General features: G+C 44.5%; 1 protein-coding gene across 2 annotated transcripts in view; it reads left to right on the top strand.

The window, feature by feature from the left end:
- The window catches only part of MAPK1 (mitogen-activated protein kinase 1), a 36,240-nt gene extending 21,479 nt beyond the window's left edge, over positions 1 to 14,761 (top strand). The window contains exons 6-9 of one of the 2 annotated variants that reach the window (XM_066609539.1): positions 345 to 476; positions 3,497 to 3,606; positions 4,118 to 4,245; positions 14,564 to 14,761. In XM_066609539.1, coding sequence (XP_066465636.1) covers positions 345 to 476; positions 3,497 to 3,606; positions 4,118 to 4,234 — 359 coding nt within the window. In that variant the 3' untranslated portion in view covers positions 4,235 to 4,245; positions 14,564 to 14,761. Of the gene's footprint in view, positions 1 to 344; positions 477 to 3,496; positions 3,607 to 4,117; positions 4,246 to 7,891; positions 9,870 to 14,563 lie in introns of those variants that run through there. The other variant, XM_066609537.1, reaches the window with a different exon arrangement.
- Positions 14,762 to 20,725: the final 5,964 nt, after the last annotated feature.

The raw sequence follows: 20,725 nt of genomic DNA, 5'->3' as shown, positions 1-20,725 counted from the left end.
TTTCACTGCTGCAACCCACTGAAGTAAAGGAAGGCCACACATGCGATCCATTCGAGCTTAAGCTGAGCTTGATTAACTTAGGCTGTTCATTAGTACTGAACAATACAGAATATTGGGCAAAACAGAGGCAGACACAGCTGGTTTTCTCTTTCAAGGGAAGGCGTGACATTGTAAATAATGCCAGGTGCAAAATGTGCTTGGATGGGAATGGAAGTGCATCTTGTTAAATTGTTCGCATGTTCCTCCTAAAATCAAATCTATGAAATGAATTAAATATGAGCTTAATATTAAATACATGCACTTGCTTAGTTTTTACAACAGTACATTTTCTTCTTGCTTTGTAGGGATTCTTGGATCTCCTTCACAAGAGGATTTGAACTGTATAATCAATTTGAAAGCCAGAAACTATTTGCTTTCTCTGCCATACAAAAATAAGGTGCCATGGAACAGGCTGTTTCCAAATGCTGATCCCAAAGGTAACTTAGCCAGTAATGAAATACAGTTTGGTGGAATATAGTGTGACAAGATTAATGATGCAAAATATAACCAGAGTGGGAAATTTCCAGGCTATCTTGTGAAGGCTGTCCCTGTTAAACACATCACCTCTAAGAACAGACTGAGGCAAAGAGGCAAAGAAGAAAGGCCCGTAGCCAGGGAGACACACCAGGGACAGACTACGTTTGCTCCTAGTGTGGAAGAGATAGTCACTCCCGAATTGGCCTTTTCAGCCACTTCCAGAACCACTTTTCAGAGCGCAATACCATAGTCTCCCAAGACTGAAGGATGTCAGTGATGAATCTCAAATTCATCTACAGCTTACCAAAAAGTACTCTACTTATCCGAAAATCTAGAAATTTGTGGCTTTTCATTGTTCTCAGTTCACATTCCTGAGGGCTGAGTTATGAGCACATAACACTTAAGGGTTAATCTTCAGGTGGCTAATTTTTTGCTTACTGCGGTAGAGATGCAGACATTTCAGTTGTAAGCATTGCTCTGCTTTGTTAATATCAAGAGGGGTTGCCATCTTAGGAGCAAAGGCAACAAAGAGTCTCCTGGCACATTGAGTGTCCTTAAGCTACCACCAGACTCTATTTTTTTTATAGCTTGTCCAGAGCCAAAATATTTTGTAGGACACCAGTAGCTTTATGTAAAACCATTGCAAACGTTCTTGCAGTTAGTGATGTCTGCCACATAGGAACTGGGCTCAGAGTCTTCCAGCATCTGAATCAGGGCACCAAATGCTGCTCTTCCCTTACCCAGTATGATTAGTCACTATTTCTGCTACTTCCTGGATTCAGAAAGGAAGGGTGGAGTGAAAGGAATTGTAAAGTCTGGCTCATCACTGTCCTCACCTCCATGCTTCCTCTTCTGCTTCATTCCCCTGTTTCTTTTCAAATCTAAGGAGCAGGACTGGTAGAGGTGGGCTCAGGTGCCTGCACTCACCTGTGAATCCACTGCCTGAGGTGACCGCCTCTGTTGGCGTCCTGGACATGCTGGCCCTGGTTCTTACTGCATGCATCACTTGCAAACACTTGTTAAATCTCCCCAACTAGATTTTTATATTTTGGGAGTGCTCAGTCAGTTTGACTACAGAAAATAAGATCCACTTCCTCCAGGTACTGTAAACATTTTTCGTGTGTACACATCCTATGCATTACACACGCATGGTGGATGAAAGGAATAGGCAAAAGTAGGTATGTTTTCCCTTTCTCACTACCTGTACCTATAGCAGAGAGAAGAAAATCCTCCAGTCACCACCTATGCCAGAGGTTCTCAAACTGGGGTGTTGTGATGCCCCAGCCTTAAGAGCTCTGCCTCTTGTCTCATTAAGGGGTGGTGGGAGGGAAAGGTAGCAGCACAATCCCCAGGATCATGCTGCTGCCAGGGCTGAATGGGAGTGAATTTCACTTTTCTGATCCAGCTCCTGCCTCCTGGGAGTGTGGGGAGCCCTGCAGAAGCCTCTGCAAAGCTCTCCCAGCCTCCAAAAAGTAAAAAAAAAAAGGAATCAACTTCCTGTTTTCTGATCGAAAACAGGAACTGTGTTCCGACTATTTTTAAACTTTTTTAGAGGCTTCAGGAGCCCTGCAGAAGCCTCTGCAGGCTCCTCACACCTCTGGGGGCTCCTCGCACCCCCAGGAGGCAGGACCTGGCTCATATAAGTAAAATTCATTTCCAATCAGCCCCAGCAACCTTTGCTGAGCACCTGCCCTCCCCCAAGGAGTTTGCGAACCAGGGCATATGTGCATGGGCTGAGGGTAACAGCAAGGAAATAAGGAGAGGAGGACCAGCAACCATCCTTCCAGGCAGAGTTGCTGCCAGTCTTGGGCATGATGATCAGTAGATTATGTTGAGCCCAGTCCAACCTCTTGCTTCCCATACATTGTTCTTTTTGCTCTTGTCACGAAGTTAGGGGGGTTTGGGGTGCTCAGAGTTCTTGGTACTCGAACCCTAAAGCACTCAAGGCCCCTTGTTCAGTAGTACTGCCACCACCCTGTACGTGCCAGTGCCTTAGTCCAGGGAAACTGAGACTCTATAGGCTTAATTCTATCCCTTGCAGTCACTTGAACGCTTTCTCCAATTAAAGCTTCAGTTCTCAAGTTACTAGACCTCAGTGAGCACTTGGTAGTTTGCTGAACGGCTAGGCAGGATTCTGAACCTTTGTCCCCAGCAGACAATGAAACAACTTAGTAAAATAGATTTTAGTTTATTAAGTACATAAGGTTACATAAGTTACATAAGGCAGCAAATGCTATAGGCATAAACATCTAGGAAACATATCAGCAATAAAATAATAAAGCTAGCTGGCTATTTCTATTAATCCCTATCACTCACCTGGGTCAGCTTCTTGTAGATCTTTTAGCTCCAGGCCACCTGTGAGGCCAGATGCCCATGTTAGACAATGGAGCTCACAGTGTGCAGGATGTTGCACCCAAAAACTCTGTCCAAGAAGGGGCCGGACCTCCCCTTTGGGCCTCATTATTATACTTCTTATGCTGATAGTACTGAGGTGACTTCATACTTATTTAGACTGTCCAATCAGAAACTTTTGAGGACAGAATGTTCTCGAAGTGGGCCTGGCTGCTAGTCCTCCTAGTTCTTACCCCTCCCAACGAGATCCACAGCTGCATTTCATCAACTTAATAAGGCCGCTGTTCTGTCTGCAAAGGTGCTGCATTCCAATGGGTTGTAATTCTTGTTGTCTGTCCTTTTTGGCCAGCAGAGGAGAGACAACAATCTTTGTGTTTGTTTACTCACATTCTTGCAGCTAGGAACTGCTAGCCACTTCTCCGTTACTGATGTAGTTTGGTTCAGGCTCCACATGCTAACCAAGGCCTAACAAGTACATATTCACGACAGCCCTGCCCAGCCCTTCAGTAGTCTTTTGCCATCCAGGCACAAGCGGACTGTGAAATAGGAAGTTCCCTGTTAGCCATGTGTGGGAGGGAGAGACCATTGCTATATGAAAAGATTAATTTTAAAATGATCTTTGCCATAGCTCTTGATCTGTTGGATAAAATGTTGACCTTCAACCCCCATAAGAGAATTGAAGTGGAAGAAGCTTTGGCCCATCCGTACCTGGAGCAGTATTATGACCCAAGTGATGAGGTTAGAGGACCATTTGATTTGTAACTGTAAATTTTTGAACTTATTTTAAAGTGATTCCTTAAATGGCTTCTAATGTTGGGGAGGCAAACTATAAATTGCTAGCATTACTTCATATAATATGCATTTATGACAGTTAATAGGAAAGATTGCGGGTCATGTGATTTTCAGTTTTCTTTGCTTTCAAATTAGGTGTGTTTTGCAAGTAGCCAAAAACACATTATGCAGCCAAAACTATTGCTGTGTCTTTGCTGGCATTGCACCAGAGTCTGTATTGTTGCTGCTTTGGTATTCCAAATATGCAAAGATTTGTAGTGAACCAGTTAATGGTCATGGTTAGTGATAAAATACGTACGTACTAATTGGAAATGCAGGATCTCTGTAGTCCATGTGAAGCAAATAGGTTTTGTTTCATATGGTTAACATTTGATCAAATATCTCCATGCCTATAAAATGCCAAAGAGGCAATGACTTCATGTTTCAGAAACTAACTTTTTTGCTTTTTTTAAAAAAGCCTGTAGCTGAAGCGCCCTTCAAGTTTGACATGGAGCTGGATGACTTGCCAAAAGAAAAGCTGAAAGAACTGATTTTTGAGGAAACGGCACGATTCCAGCCAGGATACCGATCTTAAATTACACATGGGTACTTTGTGTGACTTTTATTCTTAACTATGTAAAACAGGCAGGAGAATAACAAATGCAGAATGTACAATGGCATTTTGTAACCTTTCCAAGCAGTAATTTGAAAAAGCATTTTATTATTAGATTTTGCTTTCCGTTTTTATGGTTTTTAAATCAGCAAATCTCCCCCTGCTTAAAATTCAAACATGTTGCTTGTTGGAAAAAACCTTGGCGTTTGTTTGTGGGAAAACAGAAGCACCACAGAAGTATTTAAAGGTTATTCAGAAAATGGCTTAATACCTTGAGTCAGATGTTTGTTCTAAAGCAGATGTTTCTGTCTTTAATGACTGGTGAACATATTGAGATATCTGATTATTTTGCTTGTCTTCTTTAAAAGCCTCCTGAACTATTTACCCATTTGCACAGTGAGAGAGGATTTTCCCCTAGTAAGGAAGTAATTGTATATGAAGTAACTAGAACTTTGCATAATATATGATTTATCTTTCAAAGTGCTGCTTTGATCTAGAAAATAACATTTACATTTGTAGGCTGGGAAATGCTAGAAGGGTTGTAGCTGTACTTTAACATTCACTAATTAGAAATGCCAGAAATATTTTGCTTTCAGAGCACACTTGTCTGCTGCTTGAACCCTGGCGTTCTCCTGGTGGGTTACGGCTTCACCAAACAGGGTTGCACCAGCAATCTTGCCATGTTCAGGTCGTTTCAGTGTGAGCTGCAGCATTCTATCCTGGATGTGTCTCTTCCACCCCTTCCCTGCCCTCGGAGAGAGGGCTGGGCACACATCTCAGATTGTACAGTGCTTCCGTTCTGGGCAGGATGTATGAAGTAGGAGAATAGGAATTCCATGCTAATAGGAATGAAAGAAGGAAAAAGACTAGTGGAGTGGAGATTGAGATATGTCCTTGACACATTTGCCCTGATGATCGTTCGTGTGCAGATGTTGCACACATAGGACCAGCCCACATATGTGCAACAAAATGACTCGGTTACAGGGCTGAGCAGTTTGCCTGTGGCCAGTGTTGCATTTAAATTTGGACTTATGAGAAAAGTAAGAAAAAGCATAGGTCAAAAAAATGAAAACGGGGCCAGATGGTGGTGTCTGGGGGAAAAAATGTGAGATTGCTGTCTTAGAATGATGCCCTAGAGCAGTGCTTTTCAGCCATCACAGTATGACTGGTGGTACGTAGTACCACTGCTGTGGTGGTCATGTGGCATGGCATGATCCCACTGTGAGAGGGCTGCGATCAGTGATGCATTAAAGGGTGAGATGTGGCTGTGCAGCTGCCTGACCCTTCGGTAGAGGCAGCGTTTGAAGAAGGGTGCAGAGTGGAGCCCCATCTCTAGGGCAAGCCACTCACTTGTGGTACTTGGAAAAACAAGAAAAGAAAAGCCCTGCTTTATGTAGAGTTGGTTATCATTTGCCAGTGAATTTGAAGTCAGACAAGTCCTTTGCAGTCATTTTTGTTAACTTTGAATTTTCAGCTGAATTAATAAATAGTGGAAGGAAGGATAATTCATTTGATGTTGACCAGCTGGGCTAAATCCAGGCACCCAGGCTCAGCCGGTGTGGGAATTGATCACTTGCTTTGAAAAGATATAACTGTTTGCTCACCGAAAGTTCAGTGGTGAAAGTGTTCACTTCAGAAAGGCACAAACTTCTTTAAATGAGCATAAAGAATTCTCTTCTGAATGTGTGGGCTTCTGTGGCTTGAGTATGTGGCAGCAGCACTGTATCTATTTGGCCATGAATGCTGGACCAACCAAGCTTGACAGGGTGAGATGAAATAAGCTCATGCTTGTTTTGCACAATGTATTCTGCCCCTGCTAGTGAAGAGAAGTGGTGTCCAGAGCACAGGACTCTCTGCCCCTGCCATTCTGGGGTTGTCCCAGAAAGTGGATGACCACTTCAAGCTTTTTTTCCCTCCACCATTGCAAGGGTTACACTTTTGCTTTTGGGGGGGGGGTTAGAATGAAAGGGTTGAGTTGTGAGATTCTGAATGCTATACCTGGTGTCTAATTCCGAATTGCACAGAATTGCTGAATGCACCCAGCCCCTACCAAGTGTAGTTTTCAGAGGTAGGGAAGAGTGTGGATGGGTCTTCCACTTAATCTCACTGTTTAATGACAAATTTGTATGTGGTATACTCCTTTTCCATGAGGTGAAGTCAGTCAGTAGCTCTCCTAAGGCTGTGTAACTTTAGGAGAATAGCAATCAAATGGAAAGGATGTTGTGTCCCTGCTTCTTCTGTGTTCTATCATGTGTTGCTTCTTCACTGGCAGGCTAGCAGGCATTCTCTTTCAGCCTGGTTAGGTAGGCAGGCTAGCAGGCACTTACTTGGTTAGTTATCAAATGGAGTTGATCTAGGACTTTTCTTCTGCAGGTTCCCTCTCCCCTCAAAAATATTGAGTTGTATCCCAAGACAGTGAATCCTGACTAAACACTACTGAAACTTTTCGATCACTTTAGTCATGACTAACAAGTTGCATTAATTTCAATGGAACGTAGCCATGACTGATTTTTCTAGAATACCATCCATTGTATTTAAGTGTAGTGGAATAACAAGCTGCTTTAATTGCCTGATGTTGATAGAATCACAGAGTTGGAAGGGGCCTAAGGGGCAGGAAATCCTCCTAGAGCATCTCCAACAGGTGCTTGTCGAGCCTCTGCTTGAATATCTCTAGTGAGGGAGAGTCCACCACCTCTCTCGGCAATCTGTTCCACTGCCAAATCGCCCTTACTGTCAGGAATTTTTTCCGGATGTCTAATCGAAATCTCCTTTCTTGTAGTCCTCAGCATAGAGCTCTCAGCATTGTATACTGTAGTTCAGGGGTGCTCACACTTTTTTGGCTCGAGAGCTACTTTGAAACCCAGCAAGGCCCGGAGATCTACCAGAGTTTTTTTTACAATGTTCGCGGCATCATAACATACAACATTTATGTGTACAATGTATGTTGGTGTACCTTGAGCCCCACTGAGTATAACAGGACTTACTCCTGAGTAGACATGCCTAGGATTAGGCTGTGAGGCTGCAATCCTAGCCACACTTACCTGGGAGTAAGCCCCATTGAGTACAATGGGCTTTACTCCTGGCGTTTCCTCCCAGAGGCACCTAAAGGGGGGGGGGGAGTCGGCACTCCGCGATTTACTCATTTTGCCTCGCAATCTACCGGTAGATCGCGATCCACCTATTGAGCACCCCTGCTGTAGGTTGTGACCAGTGTGAATAATGTTACTGGCTGTTGCACAATAATTTGGTGTTAATCGTATTAGAAAAAGTCTTTGGCGTAGAGCCCTCTCTCTGTGTGTCAATACAATAGCTTCATCTAGATCTAAAAGGTAATTGATCAACTCAACTAGGACAGTAGCTTTTGTAGAGGTAATGGGATGAAAGTAGCAAGTATATTTTGATGTGCTGTCTTGATTATGGACCTGCTTCATCCTCCGGCAGATGTTATGGAAATTCCTTCCAGCTATAGGAGAGAAGGCAGGCAGGACTCTGCTGCTGCTGTCACTGAATAATCTGTGATTAGGAGCTGTGATTGAAAATTAGACACATCAGTCTCAGCTACACAATATAACTTTCTCTTGATTGGTGGATGTGCGCTTAGTCCTTTGCTAAAACTTGTTTGCTCTTCTGTTTTTTTAGGATAAAGGCGTTAAAGGGCTGGGCATACTCCATATAGATGTTTTCTTCCTGGTTCTTTATCTGTGGCCATGCCTGGTGGCCCCTCTCAGCTTCTCCACTAACCACTTCAAGCCATTCAGGAGGGTCATTTCTGCTAGTTCCGGCTTCAGTGCTTTCAATGGATTCTTTATTTATGCCTGAAAAAAAATGTTCCTGATATTTTTGTGTGTAACATTCCCATTACTGACCTTTCTGCAGTGCTGTCCTTTCAAACCCACCTTCTGCTGGCAACATGTTGAAACTGCCTCCTTTCTTATTTGAAAAATGCAGTGTTGTTTCTGGCTTTAAATGGGAAAATGGCTGGCAAAATCTTTTACACTTTGGGCTGTTTAATTTTCTGGCCTGGTAGTGGCATTGTGTTGGGGGGGGGGGGGAGCTACCATTTTCAGGCACTTTGCATCAGTTGCACACACATGCATCCTTTGCACTTCTTTAAAATAGTAATAGCTTATTAACTTGTACAGTACAGATCAGCTGATGAACAGCAAAGGTTATGTTAAAATAAATTTTGCCATTGCACTTGTTGGATTTCTTCTTTTATATGTACAAGTGAATGCAGGGCATTTCAGTAGAAGAGGATCTGGAAATCTTGCTTGTGTTTTAACTCAACAGAAAACAAATGTGCTCTGCTCCCCCCATTCCACCCCTGATCATAGGTACTTGTGCAATTTTGAAAGGAATGGTACTTCCAATCTTCTTACTGTCTGTCATGGTTTCAGGATGTCATGCAGAAAAGTAGCAGCTCATTAGAATAATTTGAGACAGAGTTGCATATTTGGTAATTTGTTTTGTGGAAGGCACCCATGCAGGAGCACAAGTGTTTTGGGAAAGGCACCTGTGGCACAGCGGCCAGGAGACTGAACAGCAAATCAGGACCCCTGTGGGTTTTTGTCTCTCCTTTGCCAGAAGCTCACGAGGCAGTCCTAGGAGAGTCACTCTTTCCTGCCTCAGCTCCCTACCTGCAATATGGGGAGAATCCTTGCCTGATAGGGTAGTTGTAAGAACTACACCGGGATAAGGCATTTGAAATACGCTGAACACTCAGAAGCATTGCAGAATTACCCAAATAGTGCATATTAGGAAGCAGAGAGATCATGTGGTTTATTTTAAGCTCTGCCCACTTACTGGATACCAGCAAAATGTTTCAGATACCTTTAATGACCTTTGAACATTATGTGGAGGGCTCTGAAAAAGGTACACTGCATCTTTAAATGAGAAAGGTGGGCCACAATCCTGTACATACTCACCTGGGAGTAAGCCCCACCAACTCAGTGCAACTTACTTCTGAAAAGACATGCTTAGGATTGTGGTGTTAGGCACATAACTTTGCTCCTACAGCCTGCCAGCATCTTTAATTTGTCCTGCGCAATCTGCCTGTGATTTGCTCTCAAATCCAAACTATTGATTGGTCAAAAAATGACCCAGAATTTGCAGGGACCAGCACACACGACTGCAACCAAGTTGTCCCTAAATCAGGTTTCATCCAAACTCTCTCTTTAAGGACAGCTTTTCAAGTATTTGTTTCTGAAATTGTATAATGTGGAGTTTTCTAGGTGTTCTGTTCCAGTGCGGTGCCTCCTCTGCTTTCCCCACTGCTCCGTGGTGAGAAATTTGCCTTGTTTCAGATAATTACTGTGCCCTCGCATGACTGTTAAAAAGCTTTCTGTGCAAAGATGATTGTCTCAGTGCCACATGCTTAAAGTTACCTCCAAGATTGAAAAGTTACCTCCAACTTGTGTTAAATGAATTTCTATCCAACAAATAGCTTAGGAGGAAAAAGGGGTAGGGGGGAGATGGTTTCAGCTGTTCATTTCTCTGCTCTGTTGTTGTTTGGCAGCAGTCAAGAATGGATTGTATAAAGACTGCTGACTAATATGGACAAAAATGCACTTGTAATTAATAAAAATAAATAAATTTTAAACTTGTATCTTTACATTAACCTTTCAAATAGTTTGATTTGCTCTTTGGTAAGGCATTTAGGTGAACCTCTGACTTGTTTGGCTACTGTAGTATTGAGGGATCCTTGTCAGTGTATGGCACTCGTGTTTTTCAATATTATTTAGAAAGCCTAGTGGCAGTCCTGCATTTTGCAGGTTTACAACTTACTCCCAACTAACATTGGATTATGGTCCCAGGCTCAGATCCAGCTCAAGTTAGGCATTGCTGAATTCCATTTTTGAAGCTAATGGGAATTAAGTTCAGCAGGACGTCTGTGCAATCCTGTGCATGTTTACTTGGGACTTGCGTCCTAGTTAACGATCTTCAGGGCTGCAGGTTGTGTCCCAAGTAGCTTTGACTGGATTGGGGCCCAGTGTGTAAGGGCGCTTACAGGACACAATTCTAACTCTTTCTTACTAAAGTCAATAGGCTGCTAAAACTAACTCTTATTATTATTATTATTATTATTAACAGTATTTATATACCGCTTTTCAACTAAAAGTTCACAAAGCGGTTTACAGAGAAAAATCAAATAACTAAATGGCTCCCTGTCCCAAAAGGGCTCACAATCTAAAAAGATGCAAATGATACAGGTGTTTATTGTCAAAGGGCATTTTCTATTACCTCTTGTCCATTGTACTCTACCTACATGTTGGGCAAACTGTTGGAAAACTGCGACAGTGACTCTTGGCAGTTATGCTGGTTTTCCTGTGATCTTGCACTTGACTGTTTGTACTAGTGTGGAAACTGGTGGTGGTGGTGGTGGTCTCCCTGCATGTCACATCTCACCAGAAAGCCCACACCATAGCTTGAGTGTTACGAAATGAGTGTGGTGAGTTTTGAAAGATGACTGTTAGGAAAACTCCAGTGATGTAATGCCAAAGCATTAAGAAAGAGATTTTGGATGCAATCCTAACTGCACTTTACTGAGAGTAAGCCCAATTGAATAAAATAGGACTTACTTCTGAGTAGACCTGGTTAGGATTGTGCCCTTAGCAGCTTCCAGCTCCTTGCATTTAGTTGTTGACTAGTTAAACTTTTTGTAGTATAACCTGACCTTTCAGTTTACATCTCTGCACCAGCCATGGGCCTACCCGTTTCATATCTGGTGCGTGTGAAGCCCTTGTTGTGGAAACCTTTGGGCATGAAACCATGAACTGCAGTTATTGAATGCTCTTGTGTTTGGACTACCAGCCCTGATCAGCAGGACAGGAAAACCATTTTAAAACATGCTTACAATGGCCAGTGCTTTAGTACATGGTTGACTTCTTTATTTCTTACCTATTCTGTCTTTCTACATACTGTTTCTGAAAATTGCTGCAAAAAGCTTATTCATTGATCTTTGACATCAAGGTCGCATCTATTGTGACTGATGCTGAGTGATGAATGTGCATATTCAAGGGTTGCTGTATGAGATTCTTATTTAGCTTGGATACTATGCATATTAATCAGTCAAGATACAAATAGCCTGCCTGTGCGCTCATTCTCCATTTAGCTGGCACCACACTGCCAAGCATTCCACTCCTTGGACTTGAAGAGGAAGAGAAAAGGCAGAGAAGAGGAGAGTGGTCAGGTAGAGTGGCACTCTAATTCACCTCTCTTCTCTCCTCCACACTTCCTTTTCAGATCCAGAGGGCAGGAGGAGTGCTTAGCTGGTACACCACTGGCTAAGAAGGAGCAGCATTTGGTGTGCCTTGTCAGGTGCTAGGGAGACTTGAGCCAGTCCTGGTTCCAGTCTTAACATAACAAGACCCATCAAGCTCACAGTGGTGTGAACAAAACTCTGGCCTCCAAGCTGGTACTGTTTTGAGACCTAAATTTTTCCTAAAGCCATACAGGGGGAGCCTTGTGGTGGAACTTTGGTGGAGTTAATAGAGGGCAATACAGTATATTCAAACTGTAGCATGTTTAAGTATGAGACCACCATACACCTAGTTGGAGTATTGGTCCGTCTGACCCCGTCAGCTGCCGCTGGTGGTGGTTCTTTAGGGTCTCAGGTGAAGAGCGCGCGCTTGTGTATGTGTTTCCTAACCCTGTTACCAGGTTGGTCACTTAAACTATGCTAGGGATTGTACCCAGGACCTCTTGCATATGCAAACCCTGTCTTCTGTCACAGCACTGTGGCTCCTCCCAGGCCACGTGCTTTACTAAGGTATATTTCTACCCTGTCCAAGCTTTCTGCAGAGAAACTACAGTTGGGATTTGTACTCTTATGGATAGTCTGATTCCTGTGAGCTTTTAATACGTGGCCTGGTGTCTGATTAATCAATGTTTAAATGGCTCAGATGAAAAATGTCCACGTGACTTTAGTCCCTTGCATAGTATTTCTATATTTATAAAGCAATGTTTTGAAGCAATCCCACATTTTAAGGGAAAGTATTTTTGTAAGTATTGCAGTTTTAAGTCCAAGAACTCCTTTTAACATGAGTTTGAAATAGGTTTATGCTTTAAAGATGATTTGTCTGAAACTGAAAAAAACACTACAGTAATGGGAGGTGCACAGGAGTTGGAAGCCATTTTCGCAATTGGGATTGTTGGACGTGCTTTGATCAGAAATGAGACAGACTATTGGGAGAAATCGAACAGCACGATGAACCTTGTGAACCCAGAACAAACGTTCAAAAGTTGAATGCTTACTATTGTTGCCTTTTCTTGTGCTGTTTTAAGTGTGGAGCACTCCTAAAGAAAAACTTCTTTGCTTTGTATTTGCTTTGTACTGTTGGTGCCTTAGTCATGTACCCAAAAACATCCTGCATAGATAATTTGAGTTAATGGTGAAGTCTAAAACTGAAGACAGAAGCAGAATTTTATATAAAAATGGTTTTCTGTATGTTCTGTAACAACTAAACATTTATATCGTGGGACAGATTTGTGATTTTTGGTTAATATAATATCTGTAGAATGATTGTAAGTAGAAAAGATTTATATTTTGTCTTAATTCTGTTGATGTGAAACGTTCATAATTTTTTTTAATCAGTTAATTGTTTTGTTAGTATGTGCCATCTGATTATTGTAAAAACAAATGTGAAGAAATTATTAAATTGTAATTCTGTATTACCAAAACTGCATATATAGACTGATTGAAGGTTGTATGACGCCTTCCCAAGACAAAAAAAATCCTGCCATTAATCCATACATTTCAGATAATTTATCAGGGTATTAAGTGGACAGGTTAAAATTCAGGATTTGGGGCCAAATGGTAAGCCATTTTGAATCACAAGACCCCTCTAACTCGATGGGTAAATGTCCAGTCTAAGGCATACTGTTTCTACGACCTTTAACAGGCATGCACGTCACTTTGCTCATACTGATGTTCTGAATTGGCTTCTGTGATTTTATTGCATCTTACACTCTTTAACCATATCTGCAAATTGAGATGCAATTGCTGCTTAGAAGTCTACGATGGCAGAAATTCAAACGGATAGGCTCTCTTTGTCAATTGGGATCCTCCATACCAGCCAGCTACGAGGGAGGTTCCAGTTAACCCTGGTTTGGACCTGGGGATGTGGCAGGAAGGTTTTGTGTTTATCAGTTGTTACATGCACAACTGTTGTGTGGGGGGGGGGGAGAGGACAAAACTCCATTCAGTTGCATGGGGGACAGAGAAGCTGTCATGACTCAATTGTCCCTTTGCCCTTCCTCTTCAGGCACACACCCACAAAGCCCTAAGAATGAGTGGGAAGAGAGAGTGGACACACAAACTCTTCCCCAGTATCCCTGCCTTTGGATCACCTCTCTTACTTAGGGCCTGCAGCACAAAGTCACAGCAGCAGTAATTGGACCATTTTTGACATCCTTTTTAACACTAAGTGAAGATTCTTCAGAATATACCTACCAAAAAGTCCTTGTTGAAAGCCTTAGAGCAGTGTTTCTCAACCAGTGGTATAGGTATCACTGGTGGTACTTGAGGTGGTGTCTGGTGGTATGTCCAGGACCCCAAATGCCTGCTGCCCAGAAGTGAGACCGGCAACACAATGCGACAAACAGTGGTAGAAGGCTCGGCTCCATGGGCACAGCTCCAGTGTGCGTTTCTTGCCTGTTTGAAAAAGCCCCCTGTCTGCTCTGAGCCTCTTACCAGTGTTTGTAGTGGCACTTCCAGTTACCTGGAAGTATCTGGCAATGATGTAATGGTGGCAGTGGCAATGGTGATACTTCCAGTAGGTGAACTATGCAGAGTGGTACGGCAGGGGATAAACACTAAGAAACACTGCACTGGAGCAACTGGCCATGGCCCAAGAAAGAGAGGCAACCTTAGATGTGTGCAGCTGTTTATAAGCAACTTAAGAAAGGTTTTATCTACACAGGCTGTTCCAAGCCTGCCAGATCTTGACAGAGGTATTCATTATAAAGTGTAAAAACGTCATGCCTTTTTAAAACAGCCTGGAGAACTGGCCTCCTGTGACATTACCACCACCAGATACCTTTAAACAACCTTGGTTGTATCTCTTGGTAGATGTTTTTTTCTTTGGAGAAAACTTGCAAGAGAATTATTCCATCTCAATGCGATGCTCCAGTTAGGATCTCTTGTTCCTTTTCGTGTTGAAGTTGGTTTGGCTGCTCCAGGTTGTGGGAGGGGGCTCATCTGACCAAGGCTCTCCTCAAAAAGAAATTTCCTCCTTGTAGAAAGCTTATTGTGTTGGAGAGAAATCTGTTGCCCTTAAACATATGTGTGTGTGTGTCCTTTTTCCTCTACAGGCAGAGCTCCCCTTCTGGTCACTCTGGCCTTTCTACAAGGGCTCGGGTCAGTTTGTGAGGCCCTTTCTTTAGGTGGTGAGCCCGGAATTCATCAGTAGCACTTTTCATCCAGACTCAGTGGAATCATGACTGAGATTGAGCTCTCCTCCTTGCACCACAGCCTGCAATGTGAGTACTGGTTTGTGCTGCTTTCCCAGGAGTGGTGGTGCAGGGGTCAGGCACTGTCCAAAGACCCGCCTGGCCAGGTTGACTCCTGAATCCTCACTCTCAGTGATAATGGTGGTGGTGGTATCTAATGCACTATTGGGTGGGTGGGGGGTGGGGAAGCTATAAGTTTCAATTGCTCAAAAAGCCTGCTCCTAATATCCATATCTGGGGCATGTGGAAAAACATGCTGCATCGCCACTAATGAAGTACTCATGGAAAAATAGTACAAGCAGTGCTATTATGTACCTTTTAATCCAACTGCTGGTCAGAGCCCCATTCCTCATCCCTAAGAGATCAGAGCATTTATTCCACAAATTTTCTAGCCTCTACCAAACACACAAGAGTGTGCTTTTCTGTGGTTAATTTATGTTTTTAATCTGTTTTTAACATGTTGTAAGCCGCCCTGGGTCCCTTTTAGGGAGAAGGGCGGGATATAAATAAAGTTTATTATTATTATTATTATTTTCTGAAGCTGAGTAGATCTGAGGACCACTCAGGGTGGAGGCATTGAACCTCAGCAGTTGTGGCTCTGATCCTGAGAGCTTATCCAACTTCTGGAGCCTTAAAAGGATCAAGGCCAGCAGAAGTGAAGCAAGCGGTGGAAGTAATCATCACTGTGCAGGTCTATTTTTAAGCCGTTCACGTTGCGTGTTCAATTGGTTGCCTCCAACATGAGCAGATCACAGGGACTCTTGCAGCTGTGCAAGAGCTATCTGTACTGCTTTGCATTTAGAGAGCAATGGGCATTTAAACCAGTTCACCATGTACATTTAAGTACTACTGGTAACTGAACTTGCTGGAAGGTCCCTGCTTGGGGCAAGAGGAATGCCCAAACTATAGCTGTGAACAACTCGGATGTGGTCCTCTAACTCATGGCTGGCCCATCCATGAAGCCAATTGAGGGGGTTGCCTTAGCCACAGATTGGTTGGGCTCATCCATCTCTGTTCATTCACAATTATGCTCCCCCCCCCCCACTTCATGGAGAGGGAAAGCAAAAGGGGAACAGACCAGAATGGGGAGGACCTGAGTTTCATACCAGTGTCTCTAACATTCTAGCCCACCCTTTCTCCACATTTCCATCCCCCTCCCTTTTCCAGGCTAGGGGATTGGGAACAATAGAGGATGGGGGCAGCATTTAGCACACTGCCTCAGGTCTTCAGGAGGGTCTTGGACCAGCTCTGGTCTGAAAACAAGATTCACTTTGGGCAACTCAGGGTGGAGATGTGAACCTCTGCAGTTGTGGCTCTGACCCTGACCCTCTTTCATGCTTCTGATTCTATGGGAGAGCTGAGCAAGCCGTAGAAGCAGCAGCAGAGACTGGGCTGTGTGGTGAAGCTCTCGGATGCCATATTTAAGGGTGGTGGAGCCTGGCTGCACAAGAGAAAATGACCCAAGACCGGAGCCCAGTCCTGGGCTGTCTTTTCTGCTCCCACCTGCCCCCTCTCCAGATCCAAACTTTAGAACGTGACCACGAATCACTCTGATAAGCTGCAAATCTCCTGTGGACAAGAGCCACAGGGTCGTACTCATCCCACGTGTAGAGAAGTCTCCCCATTTGGTTTTAATGTAGCTGCCCTTCTTCCTTCGGTGGGAAGCATGGCAGCTGTAAGACCCAGTTTGAAGGACCAACTTCTCACGTTGTTCTCAGGCTCAACGTGTGCTGGCTGTGGGGTCTCCTTGCTGACAGGCCCAGGCTCTAGCTTGATCTTGGGAGCTGAGCCTGGGCTCATAGTTATTATGGCTCAATAGCACCTCCCACACACACACACACACACACACACTCCAGAAGCAGTTGTTCCGAGTGGAGCCATGACAGCTATTCACAGCGTCCGTCCATGATGCTGACCAAGGTGTATACCTCAGCAACCAGTTGGTGTGTCTGCCTACTTGCCTACACTGCTCCTACCCCTAGTCCCTGGATTAGAAAAGGAAGTAGGGATGAAGTGGAACTCCTCCCTCTTCAGTTCCGTTCTGCTCCTCTTCCTTTTGGAAGCCAGGGAGTGGAAGGGGCAGAGGGTAGTGCGTCACCAGATAAGGGGGGGATAGCATTTGGCGCACTGCCTCAAGTTCCCAGGAGGGTCTTGGACCAGCCTGGATTATACAGCATGGAGGTGCAGCATAAAAGTGCCTGAAGAGTGTGGAGGAGAATTCTTGGACATGGACCAGCTTGCAGGGTGAAACTGCACTCCTGGAGGTGACAGAGGCTGCCATTGGACCAAAAAAGATCTTGGAATTGGGGTATCATTCTGGGAATGCTGATTGGGCCACACCACTCTCCACAGAGATATTTCTAGCCCTAGGAAATCATTGCAGAGCAAGGTTGCCCTTGATGGCTGCCTGGGCAACGAGAGCCACGCTCTGTCTCCTTATCAACTGCTGTCGCAGGAGCTGGTGACACAATTTTCTAGAAGGCAAAGTGAACAAAAACACTCCATCTTAGCTGTTGTTGCAGCAATGGCTACATCTTTGTTGTTTTAAATAGAATCAGGTTTTTAATTGTGAGGGAGCGTGGGGTGGGGTGGGGTGAGGCTGATGAGAGAAGGAAAATGTGTTTAATTTATGGCCAGAGTGAATGAGATGGAATCTGTTGCTGCTGCTTCTCTTGCAGCACTCTGTCCTGACAGTCTGGCTGCTGTACCAGGAAGCTTAATTTTCTTACACAGCGGAGAGATGCGTGAAAGAGAGAAGAAAAAATACCCTCTGCAGACATCATACCAAAATAGACAACGCTCTGTTGTCATTTAATTGTGTCTCTGTTTCCCTGTCAAAGTGCCTTCTTCTGTCAATGTTTCCAGACACTGCCTGCAAAAGCACGACTCCCTTTGGAGAGACGCTGGGAAAGCATCAGGCATTAAACAAACCAACCAACCCACAATCCTGATGTACCTCTATGAGGAGTAACCAAAAATAATGCATTGTCTTGAGTTCTCCGGAGCCCACCTGACCAGATGTTGAGGAAAGCACATCGTTGGCCATGGTAGTCTTCTGTGCTGGGTTGGGTAGCCCTGTTCCCTGGGGAAGGGAACATCCCAGGAGGTGGTGCTGGGACAAAACTCTTTGACCACCACCCCCTGCCTTTGGAGTCCCATCTTGGTCTCCCATGCTGTGAAGCTGCTGGGAGAGATTATCTAGAGAGGTTTGCTTGGAGGTGTTCTTGGCATGCTGAGGATGCCCTGCCCCACCTCTCTTTTTCCTGGTCCCAGGGAGGCAGCAGAGGCTCTGCACTCAGCAGTGGGCTGGATGTAATAATCCAGGCAAGATGGAGGCGGCGGCGGTGGTGGTGGTGGTCACTCAGAGCTGACTTGGACCTGGGTGTCCAGCTTCTTCTTTCAAGGGCAGCACTTCCCCTCCAGATCAGGTTTGCAGTTGGGGAGCACTCCTGGATGGAACCGGGGGTGGGGGGGTGGGAATGTGGCCAGCAGTGCTTCTGGAAACCTTTGGCTGGTGCATCAACCCTGCCCCTTTCTGAGTAAGACAGATCAGATCAAGTACCTTGTTTAGTGAATTTGGGCTGAAAGCAAAGCGACAGAGATCAAGCTTATTCCACCACACGGTGGTGCCATCACACTCCCTGCTGTATCTGTTCATGAGATCCCTTTGCTGTCTGCTTGTTTCAACTGCACAAGTCAAACGCACTGGGGCAGAGACAGTATTTGCTTGTTCTGCTCTGCTGGGCAACTTATCAATAGTCTCTGTTTTTCAAAAATGGAGATGGAGTTGTTCTCCTGGCATGTACTGAGATACACTGAATGAGTTGATGTGTAACTGTGGCTGTCTGTGGGCACCTTGATGTCTCAAGGGAAAAGCCACCTTTGGGCTTCTTCACACCAGAAAGGTTCAGAAGGGGTTAACCTGGAAGAACCATCTGTCTACATGGGCAAAGAACTGGAGCAGTGGATGACCCTTCTGATCTACCTTGGGCTGTCTGTAGACCATATAAGTCTCTACAGAGCGATTTCACCTGTCAGAAATGCAACATTACAAAACAGCTTTTCTAGGATGAAAAGAGAAAAGAATCAAAACCCCTACGCTTGGATCTACAAGAATTTGTCTCAAGGTTGCCCAACCCAATAAGAATCTGACTCTGAACTGTTTGGGTTTAGGGTCCAACACTAAACACTCCAACACTCCAACCACAATACAACAGGGGTGCCCAGACCCTGGCCTGGGGGCCACTTGTGGTCCTCGTCCTCGAGGACTCCCAATCCGGCTCACAGGGAGCCCTCGATCTCCAATGAGACTCTGGCCCTCCAGAGACTTGCTGGAGCCCTTGCTGACCTGGCGCAACTGCTCTCAACTTGAGGGCGACAATTCGACCACTTGCATGAGCTGTGGGACAAGGGCTCCCTCCACTGCTTGTTGTTTCATGTCTGTGTTGCAGCATCAGCAGTGAAGGAAAGGCAGGCCTTGCTTTGTGCAAGGCCTTTTATAGGCCTTGAGGTATTGCAAGGCCTTCATTCATTCATATAAGTTCCATCTCTAATGGATTGTATTGATTTGTGTACATTTATTCAAAATTGAAATGTAAATTAATTTTTTTCCCAGCCCCCGACATAGTGTCAGAGAGATGATGTGACCCTCCTGCCAAAAAGTTTGGACACCCCTGCAATACAGCATGGCCCCTCCAGAGGGGTGGAGCGAGAAGCTAATCTGTTGCAGCAAAAATGACAGTGTTGTGTGGCACCTTAAAGATTAGCCAGAGGATTTCAGCGCAAGCTTTTGTGGCTGGACTGCACTAAATTGCAATCTTCAGGAGCTACACAACATTACTGTTTTCACTGTGTGTGGTAAGAGTGACATCACAAGCACTCACAAGAAGTAGGCCTTTTAAGTCATGTCTATGCCCATAACTCCTCCATAGGTCCAACAGTACTGAGAGGTTGGACCTACTTTCCAGACCCCTTGTAAATTTTTCCTTGTGCACGGTGTATGGTGTGAACTGCAGCTGTGGGGCTCATTCTTCCAGAATATAAGGTAAGGCCGGCTCTTTCCATCAGGCCGCTAAAGGTAGCTAGAAGGGTACAAGATTAAAAAGTAACTAATGCTTTACTATCTCTACAGAATTGGGTTGCTTCTAATGGAAGCGTATGCTTTTTAGTCATCAGGACAAACACCTCACAGTCTCAGCACAAAACTTGTAGCACCCCAAGGAGAGAGCCTGTCCTTGAGCCATTTTTCCACCAGTCTGCCTGCCCCGTGCAATCTTTCAGGGAGGCCCACCTGCACGTTCTGCCGCTCTGGTTTGGAAAGGAGTCCATTCATGAGGAACTCCATGCCTCATGATGCAAGACAGGTGCCTTATCTTCCAGCATAGGCCAAAGACTCCACTTTTTGTTGTTATGACTCTACTTTTATTTTGCCACTTCCTGCAGTGGTGTGTTTGCTGCTGTGGGTGGATTGTTTGGTCATTTTTAATTGATTATTGTTAGCTGCCTTGGATCCTCTCTGGAGAAAAAATGGGATATACATTTTATAAGTAAAATTTACTGGATTACTACAGTCAGGATTTCCATAACTTCCTCCCCCCAAGCTCAGGGTGAGTAGCAACTCAAAAGGAAATCATATCATCCAAAGCAGTGTTTCTCGAACGGTGGGTCGGGACCCACTTAGGTGGGTCATGAGCCAATTTCAGGTGGGTCCCCATTCATTTCAATATTTTATTTTTAATATATTAGACTTGGTGCTACCACAGTATGTGACTGCATTGAAGGAAATGTTACAGACCTGTACTTTTAACAGACTGTGCTTTTAACAATGGTAGTCACTGGGGCTTACTCCTAGGTGTGTGGCGGTAGGATTGCAGCCTAGGATAGTTAATGTTCCTGCTTGATGATGTCACTCCCAGTGGGTCCCAACAGATTCTCATTCTAAAAAGTGGGTCCTGGTGCTACGGGTGTGAGAACCACTGGTCCAAAGCCCTACCCATTGTGGTGTGTCACCCTCACTGGAAAGTT

Source organism: Tiliqua scincoides, chromosome 14, assembly GCF_035046505.1.
Source record: "Tiliqua scincoides isolate rTilSci1 chromosome 14, rTilSci1.hap2, whole genome shotgun sequence".
Taxonomy (NCBI): Eukaryota; Metazoa; Chordata; class Lepidosauria; order Squamata; family Scincidae; genus Tiliqua; species Tiliqua scincoides.
This window is presented reverse-complemented; position numbering and strand designations above follow the sequence as displayed.